This window comes from Calypte anna, chromosome 1 (assembly GCF_003957555.1).
Source record: "Calypte anna isolate BGI_N300 chromosome 1, bCalAnn1_v1.p, whole genome shotgun sequence".
Classification (NCBI taxonomy): Eukaryota; Metazoa; Chordata; class Aves; order Apodiformes; family Trochilidae; genus Calypte; species Calypte anna.
In genome coordinates, this window is record NC_044244.1 from 22838443 (window position 1) to 22861047 (window position 22605).

At 38.1% G+C, this 22605-nt stretch overlaps 1 protein-coding gene across 3 annotated transcripts in view; it reads right to left on the reverse strand.

Moving 5' to 3' along the window:
* The window catches only part of CPED1 (cadherin like and PC-esterase domain containing 1), a 139516-nt gene that overhangs the window by 21135 nt on the left and 95776 nt on the right, over positions 1-22605 (reverse strand). For all 3 annotated transcript variants that reach the window (XM_030447225.1, XM_030447206.1, XM_030447217.1), the window contains one exon: positions 2412-2529. In XM_030447225.1, coding sequence (XP_030303085.1) covers positions 2412-2529 — 118 coding nt within the window. The remainder of the gene's footprint in view (positions 1-2411; positions 2530-22605) is intronic.

A 22605-nucleotide genomic window follows, 5' to 3' on the forward strand; every position in this document is an offset into this window, starting at 1 on the left:
TTTGTACGGGAGCCCAGACTGCTACTTCTAAGGGTGGAATATGTCCCAGGGTTCTACAACCAGATGCTCTGCAGCCTGCCCAGCTGAACACACTCCCCCCACCTTCACCTGCACCAGGAGACTGGAGCCAAATAAAGGCTTGGACAGTGCCCTTAAAACACTGGGGATCAGCGAGCACAACCTGGTTCCCCTGCTGCCCTTGGGTGCCTCCTGAAAGCTGCCACTGGGCAAGCAGCCCAGTTCAGCCCAGTTCAGCCCAGTGCCAGGGAAGGAAGGAAGGATGCTCAGGCCAATAGTGCTGGGGTTGCAGGTGTGGAGATAGAGCTGTGCAGTGCTCCTTGTATACAGGAATTCCAATCTTCCATCACCTGTGTCCCAATCACAGAATTTTTGACCTTAAGTATAACTTTCCTTACAGTTCTCATCAGCTGAGGACTACTTTAAAGTTCAAAATTCATTAGGATAGGAAAACAGCATGATTGTAACCTGGTGATTTATTGAGGAAAAGAGAGTTGGCAGCAGCTCTATCAGGTGAAGAAAAGTTTACTTGCAATTCACAGATGGAAAGAAAGAGAGAGCTGCTGTTGGTCTAAGTTTATCACCAGACTAAAAACTGGTGAAACCAAAGGTTTATGAAAGCCTCTAAGTTTCTACAGGAAGAGTGAAAGAAAACTGGGTTTTTGGCTCCTTAAAGCATTTTTTCATATTTAAATCTTCTGCTTAAGATTAAACACTGACAGTCCTATAAACGATTCTCAAAAAAATGTATCGAATGAAATATGTCTTTAACATTTCATTAAGACTGTTTACGTTGTTTTATAAAAATTTTAGCCTAAAGTTAAAAAGTTTTAACCTATGAAGGCTACACAATGAATCTGATTGTTTTATTTCTTCCAGATAGGGATTTCAGCCTCTTATACTTTTATTCAGCATTTCTTATTGTTATAATCAGAAAACTACATCTTTTTCTTTCAAGATCAAAATGAGAGTTTTCCATACTGCAAAAAAATCATCCATAAAAAAAAAAAAGAATAGGCCCAACTGACGAAATCCTAGTCTGCTAAATGTTTTCTCTGTGAATAGGTCACAGATTTTTTTCTTTTAGCTGCATTTATGAACAATAAAATTTAAATTATTTTTAAAAGGAAATTATTTTGATGGTACAGAATAATTGGCACTAGGCCTACAAACTTATGTCAAAACTGAAATTTACACTTTGTAATCAAAGAGTACACTCAGTTGATCATCAATTTAGGTCTCTACTGGACTTAAATCCAGATAGCTGATGGATGCAAAGAGAGAGCTGGTACAGAATTCTGTTTAACTGGGTACAGCCATGAAAAATGTGGAAAGCTGGGTACAACTAAACCATGAATGTCATAGCAGTGAGGGACAGAACATTAAAAGTGTGCCTGAGATCTTTTACTCAGCAGATTCTGTAATTGCCTGCTTACCAAATTTCCACAGACCCTATGAGGAGAGGCTGAGGGAGCTGGGGCTGTTCAGACTGGAGAAGAGGCGGCTCAGGGGAGACCTCATCGCTCTCTACAACTCCCTGAAAGGAGGTTGTAGCCAGGTGGGGGTCGGTCTCTTTTGCCAGACGACTTTCAACAAGACAAGAGGGCACGGTCTTAAGTTGTGCCAGGGGAAGTTTAGGTTAGATATTAGAAAGAATTTCTTTATGGAAAGAGTGATCAAGCATTGGAATGGGCTGCTCAGGGAAGTAGTGGATTCTCCGTCCCTGGAGATATTTAAAAAGAGACTGGATGTGGCACTCAGTGCCATAGTCTAGCAACCGCAACGGTGGTTCAAGGGTTGGACTCGATGATCTCTGAGGTCCCTTCCAACCCAGCCAATTCTATGATTCTATGATTCTATGACTGCAGGAGTCAGATTCACCTGCAGTAAATTCCCACTGTGTTTCCCATGGTCTCTGTCAATTCTCTCTCTCTGAGGAGCCAAACACATGGTTAGTGCTTGCTGGCTTCTGGATTATTGATACAGCAATACTGAACTGACAAGTAATCTTCCTATGATAGGCTGGTCCAAATCCCATTGACTCAAAGGGGATTTTCTTCAGGGAAAAAAAAGATTTTTGTTGCTATAAAAAAACGTCATTTCAGTCCTTGATCCAAAGAAGGATGAAAGAGAGAAATTTCCCCCACTGAATATTCTGGTTTGTATTTATAGATTAAAAACAAAGCAAAACACAAAACTGAAAACACAAACAAAACAAAACAATACAAAACACAAATGAACAAACTTATAGAGAAAAAAAAATCTCTAACTATTACAAGTGATTAGTTAAAGTTACTGTGCATGGCTTAGTGCACGTTAGAAAAGAGTAAATGTTTTTTACTTCTATGAGGTGAATAAGTTAATTTTCAGAAGAAAGAGGATTAAGTACAAACCTTTTGTATCTCCAGCTTCACAGGTCTTAAGCTCTGTCTGTGAAATTGCTGAGAGGTATTCATGAGACAGAGGTTGCAAGCCACAGGACTCCTCTGGACGAATTCGAGAACCACAATCCTGAATTAAAACAAAATCTGTGAAAAAGACAGCACTGCACCCACCCATATGGCTTTGAAATTCTGTTCAAGGACATTTGAAGAGGAAAAAATGTATTTAGGGTTGGCTATAACTTCAGGATAAAACAAAGCACATTCTAAAATTCCTTTCTCTTTCAACAGTAACAAGAGTTTAGAACAATTATGAGGAACAGATCTACATCAGCTCAGATGAAATGTCTCTTCAAATTACCTTGTAAAAATGCTCACCCTCCACATTGTACAGCCTAAACAGGTATTCCCAGTTCATGGAATCACAGAATCATAGGAATTTAGGGGTTGGAAGGGACCTCGAAAGATCATTGAATCCAACCCCCCTGCCAGAGCAGGGTCACCTATATCAGGTCACACAGGAACCTTTCCAGGTGGGTTTTGAATCTCTCCAGGGAAGGAGACTCCAAAGCCTCCCTGGGCACCCTGTGCTGTGCTCTGTCACCTTCACAGTGAGAAAATTCTTCCTAATATTTATATGGAACCTCCTGTGCTCCAGTTTATAACCATTGCCCCTTGTCCTATTGTTTGTCACCTCTGAGAAAAGCTTGACTCCATCCTCTTATTTCTTGCTCCTTACATATTTATAAACAAAGTTGCTTCAGCAGAAGATAGGGGAGTCCTGGCATCAGTATTAGGTTAAAAAACAGTGTGTGCTATCTCGTATTCCATTACCTCACCCTCACTTCTGTGTTGTGACAAGATCACCAAAACACAGTCAGGGTTTTTTTTCAGCAAAATAAAAATACCTGTAGAACTGGAACTTAAAATAGAAAATATCACCTTTTGACAAGGAAGAAAATAAGAAAAATGAATTATAGCAATCACTTCTTAGTGTGTTTTTATTTTAAAATACTGTATTATAAAGGCAGTTGTGGCCCTTCCTGGTCAAATTGATATTAAGCATGGTAATATTCAATAATTTAAAATTTGCCTTTTAAAGGAATTGCATGTCCTTAGTACTACTAATTAGTTTAAAAACAAGCCACACAAAAAGAAGTTTAAAAGCAAGCTACAGAAAAAGAAGTGTACTTTTACTTGTGTTCTCATTTCAAGAAAAAGTGTTCTTTAAACCAAAAAACAATAAAAAGTGATTTCTCAAAAAAAAAAAAATGGTCTTTTTTTTTTTACTTAAGTATGATGATTTCTGGTTTTGCTTTCTAAAATGATATGAAAATTTGGCAACTGTCATATAGTATTATTCACTGTTTCCATTAAATTATGCTATGTCTAAGATGCTCCGTCTAAATTGGACCAATGAGCAAATGACAATTATGTCCTAATATTGTCAGGGTTAAACCTGACATTCAGTAGGCTACATGTAACTGATACAGATGGAGATATAAATCCACACTGGAATTCAGTCAGTAGTGATGGATCTTTGATAATACAATCAAAAAAGAGGGTGAAATAGCTGTCTCCCCTTATCCTGATCTCATTCAATTTCACGGTGAAAAAAACTAAGGTAGAAAAACAAATCTTCCCACTGACTTCAAGATGTTAAAGCCATTTTTGTGCACTAAAGGTTGGAGAGATGGGTTCTTTTGTAGAGTTATCCTGTTCTCTGCTTGATGCCCTATAATTAGGCAAAGTTGTTATGACAAAATAAATGTCAAAGTATCTTCTAGTGTTAAACTGTGATGTTAACTTGGAGCCTTTGGGTCTGGACACACTGTACAGCTATTTGACAGTATTACTTCAACTAACATTAACACCAGAAAGCTCCTACCTTGCAGTAAAACAATTTGCACAGGATTTCACAAGAAAGCCTGAAATTCCTGGATGTGCTGCCATTGCTCTCAGTGCAGTGCCATAAAATAGCTCAACAGGCATTTTCTTGTTCATACCTCTGCTCAGGGTATGTGCTTAAACAAACAGAAGTTTATTTTAACTGCATTCCCTGGAGAATATCAGTAACAAGTTTCATGTGGCTGGTTTGCTTACCAATCACAATCAATAAGCACATCAAACTAAGTTACCAATTCCCTTTCTTTTTGTCGCATTTTCAGACTATTTAAAGAGTGAATCTTACAGGATAGTGCTTGTCTTTAATATGTAATTCACATCACAAATTATAGAGTCATGAGAGATATTCATTGCATCACTGAATAAGCCTTATCTTTACTGCTGTGGGAGACAAATCCTTTCTTATAATGGACTTATTTAATATAATGTGCAAAATGTATCTGTGGCAGATACAGATTTACCACAGCTCTACCAATGGAAGGCACATTACGGATTTTTCTAACTGTCTGCAGATTTTGCAAAGTTTTCTTCAGGTGTTGCAGTGACAAGACATCCCTCCTGCCCTGCCCAAAGATGTGTGAGCTCAAATGTGTTTACAAAAGATCATTCATGGCAAAGATGAGAGCGAGACATGTAAGCTCAAACAATAGCTCTTGCTCCGTGTCTGTTCCCCCTTCAAAGCTTCATTTTTAGAAGGCAGGCATAGCAAGGCCCTTGAAATGTCTGGACTAGAATCAAAAGAACTATTCTCCTGCATTAGATACCTCAGTGCACAGTTAGAATCAACTCTTTAAAGGATTGGTTTGGTCTTTTACTAGTAAACTTTTTTTTTTTTTTTTTAATTTTTACAAAAGTTGTTTTGGACACTAATGGACACTAGCAAATAAAAGAGAAACAAAGGCTTCCTCGTACATCTAGGTGGCTTTCAGTCAACATGAGCTGATAATTAGAGAGTGAATATCTCTGGAGCCCATCTGCTATGTGAAATGAGAATTGTTTCCGTTCAGATGACACTAACATGAACTTGATTCTTCACAAAGCTTTAGTCTTTAAGAGATCACACAGATCTTTGAACCTGATACCTTACACTTTTCTCAAATTATTAATTTTGAGGTATTATTGTATATCTTCCTTTATTTATTTATTTATAGTCTAAGTGTCTGATTTAATAAGAATTTTGTTTGTTTATCTCAGCTTTTAATAGCCTCACTGTATTTTGCCTCAGTCTCATGCATATGTATGGGCATATATGTATACACACAAAAGTTTCAGCATTGTACATAAATATTAAAACAAATCATATTACTGGCTTTTTAGTTGCTGTTATACTTTTTTACCCAGTCCACCATAATGAAAGAATGATTACTCTGAAACTGGAGTAACTGCCTACAGATTAACTCCATAAGCTTCCACCAAACTGGAAGCAGTTAAAAGGAAAGAATGGAAGAAGCCCACGACTTCCTTGGATCAGTTATATTAAATAGGGACAAATTGTTCATCTGTGTTTGTTTGAGCACTCAGTGCTGCAGCAATAACAGAGCACCGCATAACAAAAATAAAGTTACTTTTAGCAAAGAAAGTTACTTTTAGCATCCACCGTTGCTGTTACCTGTCAACTCAAAAAGGCATTTTAAAACAGAAAGGATTTTCAGAATTTTTCTGGAAGAATCCATCTCTCTCAAGTCAAAGCTGTTCATAAAACTATATTTTTCAGTGCAGGGAAGACTGTTAATGAAATGAACACTTTGGAAGCTCCCACCCAGGATGCCTGTACCTCCACACAGCTTTCTCAGTAAAAGTCCTTCCTGCATTTGTATCAAACCCCCTATTGATCAGTGGAAATTGTGCTAACAGGTAATTTCGGCTTAGGTGCTCATGTCTGAACTTACACCCAGCCCAAACCACTGAAGCCTACCCAAGCCAGAATAACAAAGGATCATCATAGCAGAATATTTTAAACTAAAAACCAAGAGAAATATAAAGGAGTACACAGGAATTCATTTTAGCATTGCATACAACCAACATGTAACCAAAATCCTGAATCTTTTTAACATCCAGAGCCCACACATGTCTGGAATGCAGTGGATGAGATAAACCTCATTCACCAGTTCCTAGCAAAGAAGGGAGGACACCTCTCCATCCATCAGGCTCTGACTCTGCAGTACTTTGGCCAACATTGTCCATCAGCCTGGCAGGTCACCAGCCACCTCTCCAAAGGCACCAGAGCCCTACCTCACCTTATGATGCTGCCAAGTCTGCCTTATTTCTTTTGACTGTTCAAATTTTTGACGTGACAGAACAAAGCTTCCCATGAAAGTGGTAATTTTAAACGCTTTTCTGTTGGCTGTTGTATGCTCAGTGACTTAACTCTATTTAATCTGGTTCTATTTAAGATGACCTGAGTTTTTCATTAAATCCTTTCATCTCTCTTTATTCCATCTTTTTTTATTACTTTACACATAAGTAAAACTGTATGAAAAGTGATTTAAAATGATGCTATGGAAGGAATTCTAATAAAATTAGTCAAAGAGTGAGCTCATGAAATAGTGAAATGGTATCTTATTGCTAGGGAATAAATTGTGAGCAGATGCATTAGTTCCACTCTATCAACTTTATTAATATGGCAGAAGTAAATGAAGGAACAGTTGGCATATTGACTTCTATTCAACTGTCTCCTTCTGTCTGGTTGCATTATTCAGTGATAGATGAACCTCCAAATATTCAGAGGTTCAGGCTCATTCAGTTCAACATTGAATTAACTAGATGGAACTCCTGGCTGTACAAAACAGATCTAGAAAGCTCTCAGAAGGAGAGATTCAGTCTCCTAAGAAGTCCAGTTCACTATTGTTTTTGTCTGAGAAACAATAATTATTATTATTCATATGAGGAATAATGGGTTGAAATGCTGGAGTACTGTGTCTGTGTGTTGCAGCTGTGTTCTAAAGGGAAGGAATCACCACCACTGTGTTTTGTGAGGAAGCTAATGTGTTCCATCTGCAAAAATGGGATAATATTTTTCCAATGACCCCAAAGGCACTGTCACTAGAAAAAAAAAATAAGCCCAAACATTAAAAGACTATGAGATGCTCATTTCCACAGGGATCTGGAAGGGGCCATAAAAACACTTAAGACACAGAGTCTGGGCAATCACAGGGTTGGAACATGCTGTGTACAGACATCCGTAGGAGACTGGGAACGATATAAAAAGCTGGAATACTGGCCATATTGTCAAAGCATGGTGGAGACATCAGAGAACAGTTTGAAGTGTGGACAAGTACAGCCATCAGTCTATCTATCTATCTATCTATCTATCTATCATCTTACTATTTTGTATTAAGAGTACAAATATACCATGAATTGCATGATTTTTCTGTCTCAATCACAAACTTTTCATTAAAAAATTTTGGAGAATACTGTCACATGCTTTAACCAGAGATGGAAAAAGATCCCTTTGCAAACAGTGCTTGATCTGATAGGTGTTCTCAAGACATGTCACTGGGAATGTGCAGTGCACAAAGCATTAACAGGTACTTCCCTGGTAGAACATTTTCCCATGGCAAAGCAACAACAGTTAAAACCTCCTCTTTTAACAGAGTTGCAGTAGAGATTTCAGTTCAAGTTCCCAATGTCTTCCCTCCAGTCAGTGGGCTATATCCAAGCTGTTCTGGGCAGTTCTGCCTCAGCTTCTCCCAAGGAAGCTCTGTGCATTGCCTTTGTTCATGCAATTAAATACTGACTTGCAAAGAGTCTTGAACCTGCCCCACCCACCTGTGTAAGAACATGGGGTGAAACTGGATGGAGGGAGCACCACCAGGTTCTCAGTTAACTATTATGTGAGAAAGGACTGGCTGAAGGAGATACTCAGCTCCCTGAGAGAGCATGTGGAGGACAGGCTCTCCTGTAACTCAAGACTGAATGTGTAACTCCCAGAAAAAGATACCCTTAGGATATATTCCTTTCCATATGATTATCTGTGGGGCAATACATCTTACTCCCAAACCACTGTGCTGGCTCATGTAGAATCTAATTTTTAGAAGCTGAACTGTTCTATTTCAAATTTTAGAAAGGGTTGAACCCAGGCACTTTTTCATCTGTGCTTTCTTCCCCCAACTTTATCAGATTTCTACTAAAAAAAATATTAAATATTTCTCTGCAAGCTTTACCTCACTAAGCTTCCCTACACAATGAATAAGGATCCCACCTTACACTGCTGGACATGGGGTGTTTCCCTAGTCATCGGGATGCTTAATTCTTTCTCCCAACTTCTTGACCTTGGTTCTCCTGTACATCCCCTGAACATGAGAAAAGGAATGTAATATTTTCCCCAGCAAAATTTTCATGATGAATACCAAGATGGTAGGATGCAAAAGAACTAAATTTGGCGAGGCCAGTTCAAAAGGAGCACTGATTTTGCTCCTTTTTCTTCTTCTCATTAAAAAAAAATATTGGAATGTTGGCACTTCTGACTTAGTCTAAACTGAGCTTAAATTGGCCAAGAGGATTGAAAAGATATTAGTCAGCCAAGGGTGGATGGACAGCAGGATTACAAGAGCATTTTACTTTGGGAAAGTAGTAAATAAACAAACCTAAGTCAATAATAAATAAATGTACTAAATGTATTGATTTTAAAAGCCAGAAAAGTTCATTATTTTATTTATGATACATTGGCTTCAGAGTGAATTAAAATGGTTTTTGTTTAAGGAGTTATTTCACACACAGTTTTATCCAGAAACTGTTTTCCATGGCACACTAAGTGTTGGAATACACATCAGAGCCATTCATTGCCTGGGGAGCATTGAGGAAGCCACTAATACAGCATCAGAAACATGAAGGGGAAGACTTCTGAAACTTTTCCCAGACAATATCAAGGAAGCCAGTGAGTTCCTGCCTTTCATATAAAGACAGAGTCCACAGATGTGTGAAGGCTCTAAAGGAAAGCACGCTTGTATCTGGTGGTCAAGAGGAGCCTTTTCCCTCTGCATCTTTACAGCCTGCACTGAAGCACATGTTGGCAGAGCCCCTGCACACAGCTGGCTCCCTGCAGCCGTGTGCTTTGATGTTGGCTGCTCCGTGGTGTCCCTGGGAACACACAGGGGGAGGGACAGATCCCCAGAACACTTGTGTTGAACACTCAAGTCATTCAAGTCATCTCCCAAGAGCTGAACACTCCCTGGTGAAATACCCTTGGTAAAAGGACCTGTGCTTGCTCTCCAGTGAGTGGCACCAATGTTTTGCTCACTCACTACTCAGCCTGCACTGAAAAATGTCACCCAGGTCTTGATGGTCAGGGGGACATGGGGGTGTGCCATGGGGACAGATCTCAGTCTGGTGGGGATGCTTACTTTGTGGTAGGTCACCACAGTGACTACTGCTCCTCACTTGAAAAGTGCCAAGAAGAAAAGAGGCCTGTGAAATAGATGTGTGCTGGTTGCAATGACCCCGTTCTGGACGGGGATGATCTCTAACACCTTCTGCCATCCCAGCAGCTCAGTGGGAGGCAGGGCATAGCAGCTGGCAGCCCCGCAGCAGCATCCTGACTCTTCTGTATTTGGCTCTGTTTTTAAAGCAGCCTTCAATGAAGGGCCCATTTCTGATAAAGAGTACATCTCTGAGGCTTTTCTGTCCAAACATCAGACCCTTCTCTTATTAAGACGTTAAGTTGTTTGTTTAAGTGAGTCAAGAGAAAGGTTCAAGGATCTCAAGAGGGTATGTTTTTAGGAAGAAATAATTTACAGAAATCTAAGTGTAACCAGCAAATATTTTATGAAAATCTAGTACTGATGTAAAGTTTAGAGCCTTGTTGCATACACAAAAACTAAAACTGGGTAAATGATGCTAGAGAAAGTGTCTATACAAATGGCCAGGACAGATGGACATTATATGGATAGGTTTCCATTCCACATTGTCTATAACACAAATTGAAGTTACTTGTATTCAGCAGGTATAAAAGAGATTGAGAAAATGTGAAGATTTAAGAAGTGGTGGGGTTTTTTTATCCTTTCTTCCCCTTCAGTTAAAAGCTTCAGTAAAAATACACTATTTGAGAGGAAATCAGTCAACATCATATGAAATGAAAGCTTTTTGCACAAAGCACACAATGAAGCTAATCAAAACAGGAGAGATAAATGTATTTATAGACACTATCTGGTTTACATTTATACCTCCTTTTTACTGCACTTTTACCATGAAAAGAATGAAGTAATGAAGGACTGATTTGCCTTTGAAAAAAAAACATATTTCATTCAAAAGTACCTCTGAGTTACAATATTTTCCTTGCGATCTAATGTCCACAACTATCTTCTATCTTTTACACATCCCCAGACACTCATTTAATATACACAGCTGGGAGGCACAAGTAAGACAGGAATATTTGTTTTCTTAGAGCACCTACAAATCTGGCCTGTATATAATTTATTTTTTAAACTATAATGGAGTCAAAATTTACTCTAATGAATTTGCAGCACACTTGCTGCTATAAACAAGTGAATTCTACGGATTTTTATTAATCACCATATTTTTCAAAAGATACTGATTAAAGGTTTGCCTTCTGGTGTGCAGCAGACTGAAAATGCAGTCTCCTTACAGCTTGATGGCTTACTGAACAGCAGACTGCATTCAGGTAGCTTTCACACATGGACAGAAACAGATTGCATGCAGTTAGTGCCAAAGGAGCAGATTGAAGTTAGAACTCACCCTCTCTCCAACAGCCTGCCTTCAGTAATTTACTACTGCTTGTCCTTTTCATTCAGCTAAAGTAATCAAGCAGCCACTAGTTGAACAAGGCCTCCTTCACAAAAAACCCCCCAACTAATTACTTCTGAAAACTGAATAATGTGCTTAGTGACGATGCTTATTCTACCACATGTAAGTGATGCTGAGCTGAAGCCTTGCTTTGCTCAATACTAAGTTCACATTATCCCAGGGGTGGAGCACATAAGAGACAGGAAAAAAAAAAACTTTATAGAAATTGAAATTTAGGCTCCTTCAACGATGTGCTAAGGAAGTTAATTGAAGCTTATTAATCACCTAAGTCTCCCTGACCTACAGAAATTTCTTATGCTGAAATTTACTCTCCCCAGTAGACAGACGTCTGAAGATTACTGTGATTCACTTCAGGTCTGAGGAACAATGAGGCAGCAGATAATGCAGCCAGTGCAGCACTACAAACACAGCTGAATAAAAGGGATTCAGGTTGTTCTCCCTGAAATGTCAGAAACATGTAAATTGCTGTTTTTCTTGGAAGGACAGAGGCTACATTTGGATCTGGGCAATGTTCCAAGCCCAGACAGTGACCCAACCTATACTTGCCCATGTTCAGCACATCAAAGAAATAACTCGCTATCAAGCTAAGGACTCCTCCACCTTTGCTGTGTATTTTGACTCAGCCTATAAGGGGGTTTGTGCTTAACTTGGGTTGATAAAAAGAATTGCTGTAAGTTCAGGCTTCTGGAGATGTGGAACAAGTTTTTCCTTCAGCAAAGTAGGTATGGATACATTCATATCAAAACTGATTGTTTTTTCTGACTGATAGGTTTATTTGATTACAGGCAATGCCCCTGAAACAGCTCTGAAACTGTGGATTGAATATTATCTTATTCTTTCAAAATTTTTGCCTATGAAGATGAACAGTCTAGCTGACAGATTGCTTTTTGCCTGCCCATACGCCTATAGTCATCAACCAGCTGTATTTCATGTTGCCACAGGAGTTTTACTCAGAATGTTAACCCAGTAGTACCTCACAAAAATCACTACAAACTTAAAACTAAACACAAAGGACAGATTCCCTCCAGCACAAGTTCTCACAGCAAAGGGCTGCTGGTACAAACTGTGGAGACTAAGAATCTGGGCTCGTGGCACAAAACTAAAATATTTCCAGTTCAAATCAGACTTAAAGGATGTACTACAGACAAGAGGACTGAGATCATGGAAGGGATTTATTCCAGCAAATATTAGATTACAGCGTATTATGATACAGTATACATTAGATACCATATACTGTAATCTATATTAGATATACGATAGTAATTTAACAAGAGTTAAACTGAGTATTAATGCAAGGATATTGTAATCTTACTTTACATCTTTTTAATTCCCTCCTTCCACATCCTTTCTAGAGCCTTTTTATCATTTAACAACAGCCGAGATTTTATAAGCTTACAATTTTTTTTATAGAAATACACAGATGTGGAGTAATCTTGCTGTGCTGGTTCTACCATACTGATCTTTATCCTTCAGCTGCTAATACCCCCTTTTCTCATAAAAATGACAGTTCTGCATAATTGAATGAAGGGAAGACACTTCTAGAAATGTCTTAAGGTTTGATAGCTTCTTATTTCATTAAATGCATGTCAAAGAGAGTAAGAAATCTTGAGGAAAGGTAAGAAAGAGGAAAAGGGAATGAGAAGTATTGGGGTTGAATGAACGATATCTATCACATCCATTTTCTATACAAACAAATATTCATCTTATATGTAAATGAATTGTCTCAGGGCATACGGGTGTGTTATGGGTGTGCCCTGTTATGGCAACAGAATAGAATTTCTAAAATAATTGTGATTGCTAAAAAATATTTGGAAATACCTTGAAATACCTCTTTTTTAATACTAAACCTGCCTTCCATTTTGTTGAAAGAATAACAGAAGGAAACAACTCCAGATTGGCTGCTAGTCTGAGAGCACTGTATTACTATTTCCATATAGAATGAACTGAGAAGGAAACATGTGGTACATAAACTCCAGCTTATTGTTTTACACCACAAAATGTCCATTCAAGACTGATATTCATAGACCACCACAGAGAGATTATGGTAATTAAATAACCTCTTCCTTCTGGGTTAATGAATTTCAGCTTCTAGCATATGGGGGAATGATAAGGTACACAGGTCCAACAAATGACTTCAGTGCATCTATGATAACTGAGACACAGAGAGGCTTCAATTGAACATCACACTGCCAAGTTCAGTGGCTTGGGGATTACTCTGCTTTCTCCTGGTAAAACACTATAAACCCCTTTACTGTATCAGTGAAGCTTCGAGTAAATGAGACTTGGATGTGCTGCAAGGCATTTCTTGCAAAGCAAAAAAGCTGCCTCAGTCCTCTTATGCCTTTCTTGCCCTCCAGTAACTGACTGAAGTTGTGAAGTTACTTCTGAGTTAAAGCCAAAATATCATTATTTATGTGTGCTGGTGGTCCACTGGCAGTGTGCCATTCATAACCAGTTTTTTTTAAAAAGTTGGATATTTCCCAAAATCTTTTTTTTTTCCTGTCTTCTGATTGACCTCAGGGACAGCTGCTGAGTGCAATTATCTCAATGGCCCACAAAGCTGATGAGAACCTCTTGACAGCAAATGCAGCAAGTTCAGAAGTAATATCTATCCTTTTACAATGCTTAATAATGAGCACTTCAAATGCCAGGAACTAAATTCAGAGTGTAAGTTTCCCAAATACTCATTTTTGTACCCCATCAGACATAGCTCACATACATAAATCTTTTAGCAAGTCTTTTTCTTTGTCCTTTTCTGAAATACGAGCACCTGAACTGAAGCTTTCCTCACACAGACAGTAACAGTATAATAAAAAAAATCTGTCAGATTATGATATACTGTCAGGAAAAAGGCAAATGGAGTGCAAGCCTGATAATCAGAATCAGTGATTTTATCTGGAATAACTCTCTGCTTGCAACAGCCACATGTGCAGTGTTTAAGGGGTTGTCTGGCCACATGTTTTTGCTCTACATCTGTCAACTGAGGGCAGGGATCTTTTTGCACAGTGTAGCACTCTGGAAGATTATGATACTCCCACAAATATTTCTGGTTTGTAATGCAAGAAATGGGTTACCTTGAGGCTGTGGTATGTTCATCTGTGTTTTATATGTCCCAGTTGTAACACTTCATATTTTGTGAATTATATTAGTTACCTCAGATGTCAAATGACAGAATTTCAAAATAAAAAGGCACTCCTAATCATTAATATAAACTAACATACATAGTTTCGAATTGTTCACAGCATAATGATTTGTCACAGTCAAAGAGCACATCTGACTTGTTTTATACTCCTCAAAAATGTTCTTTTTCCTTAAGTACAGTTCATAGAATCACAGTCCCAAAATCATTGTTGGAAACAATCTCAGAAGGTTTCTAATCTAAACTCTTTATCCATACAGACTCAGCTTTGAGATCAGAGCAGGTTTCTTTGTCTATTCTGGTCTTGAAAGCTTCCAACCCCTGCCTCCCTTGATTATTCTCAAAGTGAGAAATGTTCTCTTACATGTTCTCAGCCAGAAAATGCCCTTTTTCAATTAGTGACCATTGGTATTTTTTCTGCTGAGCACCTCTTTCATAAAAAGCCTGACTCCCTCTTCTTTAAAACCTCTTTTTAGGTAGGCAGGATGTTATTAACCCTCCTTAAAGTCTTCTGCACTCTTAACTCTGGGTTAAAAACCAAACCCAACACCATTTCCTTCAGCCTCTCCTCAGATAGCAAATGCTGTGGCCAAATGTGCCTTAAGGGCTTCCTATGCTCTAGTTGGGCATGTACACAACCACCTGAGACTTGGTGGTGCTGAGATTCAAGCCAGAAGGAGGCACTCCTCTAATTTTGTCAGCAGAGGCTGATAAGTAAATATTCTGGGAACTGATATGCCAGACTAAAATGGAAAAGACAGTCATGATATCTCTGTAATCTATAGGAGCTGAATAAGCAGTGCTGAGATACAGAACCTGCAAGTTCAGACTCTTTATGTACTTATTGATGGGAGTTCAGTGGGTGACAAGTAAAAAATCTTCAGTGAGATATACAGACACTAACTTTAAAGTAGAGGTTCATTGGTCATGGGGATTCTGCTTCATTTTAGGCAGCAGTTTCAGAGATTAAACACAGAAAAAATAATCTTTTTACTCCAAGCTGTAACTAAAGTTCCTAATTTAACCATTTGCACTATAGTAGATGTAATGAGGTTTTATTTGAATGATGGCAAGTGTGAACTGTCCGTTATTTGATGTTACTACTATTTTAAGTCCTACTTAGACAATTTGGTGTTTCAACTAAAAGAGAAGTTGTAATTCAGCACTCAGTTAGAGTTTACAATAAAGTCTGTAACAATCAGTCACTGTTCTGGTCTATAGAGACAAAGTGCTTTTAGCAATAGAGAACTCAAAATATGTATTCATTTGTATCATCCTCTGTTTCTTTAAGGGGTAATGGACATGGTAGCTCAATTTGCAGAGCAACCTTTACAAACATTTCAGAGTGAGTTGTGCAGTATGACACCAAATGTGATTTAACAGAGACTCGTAATAGCACAAACTGTTACAAAAACACAAATCAAGAAAAATCTATTGCAAACATGTCTGCAGTTACAGCAAAGGGCTTAGAAAGCTGTCACTACAGCCAAAGTACCCTAACATTTTATGACAAAAATTAGCCATTGACACATTAGTATTGTATCATTCATAGCTTGGCATGTAAATTGATGCTTTGTCCCATGTTCCTATTTAAAGGTGTCCTGTAAGGGATGAGATGGCAGCTGAAGCCATCTTTAGTCAAAGGCTGGAAAGTAGCAGCTCCAGAAATTGATCTGGATCATGCTAAAGGATGTTAATACCCTTCTGGATGAAGCAGAATAGTGACCATTTCTCACAGGGGGAACTTACTGTAACTATCCCCTTAACACAGATGGTCCAGTGAAGAGTTAATGCAAAGTCAATGCTCTTATCAAGAGGAATGGAATTAATCCATGTCCTTAACATTACAAATTAAGCTTCCAAGCTTCTTAAAGTTTGGTCAGCAAATGAGAGGGCCAAAAACCAAATCAAAAATTAAGCCTATGACATTCTTTTTCCATCCTTTCCATCCTGAGGGTCATCTACCCTAAGACTTAAACACCATCCATTTCTTTCTTCTTCCCAGGAAGATGTTTCCTAATCATCCTTATCTCTTTTCAAGACTGGCATTTATGGATTCAGGAATACTTTTGAAAGAGCCCCAGTTGGCAGGCTGGGATTTGAGAACTCAACAAAGCAAAACTTATGTTTGTGAACCTTATGTTTGTATGTTAATTTGCTGAGCTGTTCATATTATTCTACTACAAAATAATAAAAGCAAATAATAATATTTACAGATCATCTTTTGCTTTTCAACTGGTTTTAAACAAGTTATAGTGTGTTTCATGGCTAAAAAGGGAACTTTCACTGACTGGTGCAAAGCTTTATAACTTCATGACTTCAGAGAGACTAAAGACAGAGCCTTTGGCCTTATTACTAGTGGATTTATTTCTATATTTTTTAGGTAATTTGTAAATTGCATTACAAACAAATGGTAAATGCTGGATGAAGGATAAAGCCCCAAGGCAAATAAAGAAGCAGTGAAAAAACCCACAAATTCATACTGTAAAAAAAAATTATTATGGGAAAAGTGGTTTCACACTTCAATTGCCTTCATCACCAGTCTTCATTTTTTTTCCTTTTCTCTTCTTGTCCTTCCTTTACCAAAATAAAACCTTTATGCAAAAAATCATATCAAATCTTTAATGACTTGACCCTGTATTGGTAAGAGTTTTGGGACTTTTCAGTGGGTAAAGAATCAGGCTCAATACTGGTGAAGTAATTTAAGAATAGATGCTTTCATTGTGCTGACATATGTGTATACAGAATATCCAGCACCTCACCAGTCTTTAACTTCTGAACATCTCTTTAATTTTCAGATAGTCAGTGATTGCTAATTGGCACCACAGTTTGGAGAGTGCATTTGAACTGTCTCTATCTCATGAGCTAGTGGATGCAACCAGCATCCTGATAAAAGAGCTTGCACCACACTCCCTACCTCCTGTGATCATGAGACTCAAGTAGTTTTGCATGCATGAATTGTTACACATATTTGATCAGTATTTCTCAGGATGCAAGTTACACAGGATAGGTTTTGTCTGATCAGTGTTAACAGCTGAAACACAGACACTATATCGTTATAGCTAAGCTATGCAGACAAAAAAAATAGATATTCAAAATATGTTGGACCACGCTCTAAACCTGATGATTTGTCCCAGTTGATTATAAAGCATCTGAAGGAATAAATCTAGCTGTAGAGCCCCACATTGCTGAAAACTGAAGTCAGGTAAAATGGATCCCATGTGCAGAGTAGAGACTGATAAAAATAATAGGGTCATAGAAGGTTTCCCTTCCATCCCACAACTGTATTTTCATTTTTGCAGAGCAGGAGCCAAGCAAAATACTAGCTACAGAGATGCAACATATATTTGCAACATATGATGTTGACTACAAGAGCAACCTTTGGAAAAGCACACGGTAGCTCCTCAGGTACCTTCTCAGCTCTCTGGGAACTCATCATGACACAAACTTCTGGTACAAAGCCCAGAAGGAGTCCTCACTGCTGTATTCATCTTTCCTCCTGTCTACAAAAATAAGCAACATAAGATACTGTTAATACTTTTTCTACAATAAACAAAAAAAAAACTTAATGGGCCACAACATATATCAAGTTCCTTTCACAATCTATAGCAGAAGAGGTCAAAGAATATATGAACTTTGAATGGGCTTGGAAACAGTGAATAGTGGGCAATAAGCCACAACAATGAAAAACAGAGTTTTGAGGCTAAACTGAAAACTGTACTCTTCTCAACATCTTTTTTTCAAAAATCTTTCAACCTTTCACATTTCTTTTTCTTTTACATATCTTTTCTGGGCTCCTCTCTAAATCTGATTGTAATTAATTTAATTTATTGTAAAGCAGAAAAGAAATTATCAAGCTTCTACTGAGAGTGATATACCTATAATTTATGACTCAGTTTTCCATCTGCTTTTTTTCTGAAATCAGCCACAAAACACAGAATTATTGAAATAGTGCTTATCAACTAAAATGTTCTATTTTATTTTTCAGGAACACTGTTCTTTCTAGCAGAGGACTTTGTCATTATTAATGAACCTTTCAGGAAGAGCTGGGTCTATAATGCTTCACCATAATATGGCCTGTCAGGTAGCCAGATCCTGTCGACCCTACATAAGAGGAAATAAAGAGTTTCTTCACCAACTTAAAGTCCTAGTGGATAGAATGATTACAGAAGGTGTGACTGATGTACTGACTCTGCTCTTCTGGGTTTGTGTTTGGAAGAGGTCCCTGGAAAGGCCCTTTGACTAAGGACATCCTAATGTCTCCTATCTGGATCAAACACCAAAGATGCGCAACAGTGTCTACTGCTATTTTGGCCTCCCATAAGATGGAGTTGACATTTTTAGATCTCTGTGGTTATTTCTCAAGCCTTACCTAGGTTTAAATACAATACTCAATATTTTTTATCATTAAAATCAACAGTTTTGTCAGCTAGATGAAACATAGTTTCAATAATTGAGACTATTTGATGATTTATTTTTTACAAATGAGAAAGTCTTGAGGTGTCCTTCCCTGATATAAAGTATCAGTAAGGCAGTAGAATATGTGTAGATAAAACAAGTGTTAAAAGAGAAAAAAGGCACAGTGTTTAAAGAGGAAAAAGGCAGCCTAACATAGTCCTGCTTAATGATGCACAAGTTTGAAAGCAACCACAGCCCAGATATTGTTTTCAGAAGCAACCGGACAGAGTCTGTCTCTAATAAATTAACAAACACCTTGACAAGATATGTTCAGCTCTTGTGGCACCTGTGTGCTAACAAAAATTTCTGGGATGAGGAATGTAGCATCATTAAAATGTAAAAGAAGTCATCATTTTGGTATCTGTATGTGATCACAGGTCTTCTTTTTGCAGCTGCTTTTTTACCCTTTCATTTCTGTCCTATTTCTGTTCTGTTTCAAAAGAACAGACCTTGCATACTCCAGCTTGGCTCAGCACACCAGAGCTCATATAAGTTTAACATATGTGACACAGCTGATATTAATAGACATAAATGTCCCCTAAAGTACTTTTCCATATGTATTTTTGGAACAGATATTCTACTTTTCTTTGTGTCCTTGGACACTGGCCATTTCACAGGACTCTAACTGCGATACAACAGAAGCTGTGTGGCTAAAACCTATTTTGTCCACCACAAGAATCTTCCTTTCAGAGGAAATTACCATTGGTCCCAGAAGAAAGATTTTAACTGAACAGGAAAAATATCAATAATTTACTTTTATTGTGCACAACTGGCAAGAAATGCAGAAAAATTATTAAATGCTTCCTATGATCATGCTGTAAAAAAAAAGATGAGAGCTTTACCTCCTGTGGCAATATATAGGTTCTCATACTTGTGCACAGCAACTATCTTCAGGTATTAAAAGATATTTCAAACAAAATGTTTCTGTCTGGTTTTGCAACTTGGTGTTATGAACCTAATATGGAAAAAAAATCAGGAAAATTCTGGAAAATTCTGGAAAATTCAAGTAAAATTGATTACTGGGTTAAGTTGAATTTCTTGAAAAATATTTGAGCAGCAACAGGTAGTTTGAGAGCCGTGCTTACAAGTAAAATATGTTGCTTGAAAATGTATTTGTTTTCTACTACACCAGAAATCATTAATTTAAACTACATAGACATAATAGCTTATTTTGATCACTGGTTTAAAGTAATTGCTTTATAAGTTTTTATACCATTATCATAACACCACAGTTCTACTGACATCCAACAACTACATAATTCTGCAGCAATCATAAGTTAAGCCTTTATTATTGAGCCCGGCATCATTTTGAGTTAAAAGCTTTATTATGAGCTTTTCTTCAAGTCAGTGACTTCCTTTTTCAATTTCTGCCTTCATTTCCCTAACATCCATATGTATGGTTACATAGCTCTGTAATGGAATGTTTACTGGATCAAAAAAAGGAAAAAGTCTCATTGTTCTAATGATGGCATCCATCCCAAACTCTATTAGCTACAAATAATTGCTTCCTAAATTGCTCAGTTGGCAGGGAACATTTTGGTTTAAAACTCTCTTGACCTTTATCTTTACAGAGCAAAGCATTTGTGAGCAAGATTTCTGGCAATAAGAAATCTCTAAAACTGTATCTTATTTTACTGCTTTAGAACTGAATGGAAAGGTAAGTACTTAAGATTAAATATAAGGAATATAGATAGAGCAGATCATTAGCAGTTCTGTTTTATTTCCAGTTTATGCTAAACTAAATGCAGGACAGCAAAGGTTTTTGCAAATAGAGTCCAAATTGTGAGAATGACAGACATTCAAAGCAGGCAAGAAACACACACGTAAAGAAACCCATGAGGTCATCTAACTCAGCTTCCCACATTCAGGCAAAATCAGGTTTACCAGCAGTTCTAATCTCAAAAGTCTTCCAGTGAAGCATATTCCACAACTCAGCTAAAAAAGTCTGGGAGAAGCCACATAATCTATTACTTATGAAATGCTAAGAAACAGTAATGGGTGTAAGGAATGAGCAATAATGTTCTTTGCCAATTATCTGTTTTCCATTTATTATTTCTTTTTTATAAGCCGCTCCTTTGTCTCAGAAATGGATCTATAACTAATTCTTTTTAGAAAGGAATTGATTCACAGGGCAAAAAGCAATTATCTACAGATCTGCATGTCTAAAGTTAATTTAAAAAGGTGCAATAGAGAAGAGGCACTGGCATGAATAAGTTTTCCTTCCAGCACAATCAGTATTCCAAGCAAAACTACAGGCTGGGCAGAGAATGGATTGAGAACAGCCCTGAGGAAATGGATTTGGGGGTGTTGGTTGATGAGAAACTCAACATGAGCCAACAGTGTTCACTCACAGCCCAGAAAGAAAACTGTATCTTGGCTACATCATAAGTAGAGCGGCCAGCAGGTCAAGGGAGGTGATTCTCCCCCTCCACACTGCTCTTGTGAGACCCCATCAGGAGTACTGGGTCCAGTTCTGGAGCCCCCAACAAAAGAAAGATGAGGAGCTGCTGGAGCCAGTCCAGAGGAGGGCCACAAAGGTGATCAGAGGGCTGGAGCACCTCTCCTGTGAGGACAGGCTGAGAGAGCCTGGAGAGTAAAAGGATCTGGGGAGACCTTGCAGCTGCCTTCCAGTACCTGAAGAGGGGCTACAAAAAAGCTGGGGAGGGACTTTGTACAAGGGTGTGTAGTGACAGGCCAAGGGGGCTTTAAACTGGAAGTGGGTAGATCCAGGTTAGATATTAGGAAGAAATTCTTCACCCTGAGGGTGGTGAGGCACTGGAACAGGTTGCCCAGGGAAGCTGTAGATCCCCCAATCCTGAAAGTGTTCAAGGCCAGGTTGGATGAAGCTTTGAGCAACCTGGTCTACAGAGAGGTGTCTCTGCCCATGCAAAGGGGTTAGAACTAAATATTCTTTAAGGTCCCTTCCAATCCAGACCATTCTCTGGTCCTATGAAATGATTCTGTGATTAAGAAAAAAAGTGAATCCAGAATTTTAAACCAAGGATATAAAACTAAATGACCTGGTGGCAGAAAAATCCAGATTATTTATGATAATTTCTATTTAAAATTTTTTAAAATATGAATTCATATGATATTCTCATGGATAATCCTAGTTACTTTCATATTAATATGACCAACAGTCAAATTCTTCTGAGTGGAGTTTTTTATTAAATGGGATATGAAGGAGTGTATGGTATCTCTTGGGCTTAATTAACTTTCTCCTTAAAAACGTCAGAGTAACAGTAGAGAAGATGAATTTTGTTATTTAAATGTGATGGAAATAAGCAGTGGCTTACAAAACTGTAAATAGGAATGACAAATAAATAAAATGTGTAATAATAGAAAAAACAATATTTGTGAATGGGCTGCTTTTTCTCTGCTGAACTAACCTGTGAGAGTTTATCAGGATATATCTTGTCTCATAATTAGCTTCACATTAAAGCAACCTTGGCACAGCTTTTAGTTTGGTGAGTGGGGAGCTGCAATCTGGCTTGGCAGACAAAGCCCCTGCCTCAGAGTTCCAAAGGTCCAGAGGCTGAAACCAAGCTGCAGTCATGTGTGAGATGCAGACACAGCAAGAGCTGGAGTCCTGCTAATTGGTTACATCCACTCCTGGCTCTGGATGCCAGCTGGCAAGGCACAAAGTAACACTTGTGGTATTTAGCAAAGTTGAAGTGCTACAGTCAGCTAAGATCTTCAGAGATGGGTGAAATTCTGCTAACTGCAGTGGAAGTACTCCCTGTTCTGCCCTGGGAGCACATAAAGGAAGGAGCTGAAAAAAAAACCAAACCAATTTGCAGGAATAACAGAAAAACTAATATATAACAGGATGGATTCTGGTCTGAAAAGTGCCCAGTATCCTTCACTGTGAAGTGATCTGTGTAGATGGGATATTCTCAATAGCCTCTGCACTCAACTGTTTTATGGTCTGGTAAAGATAGA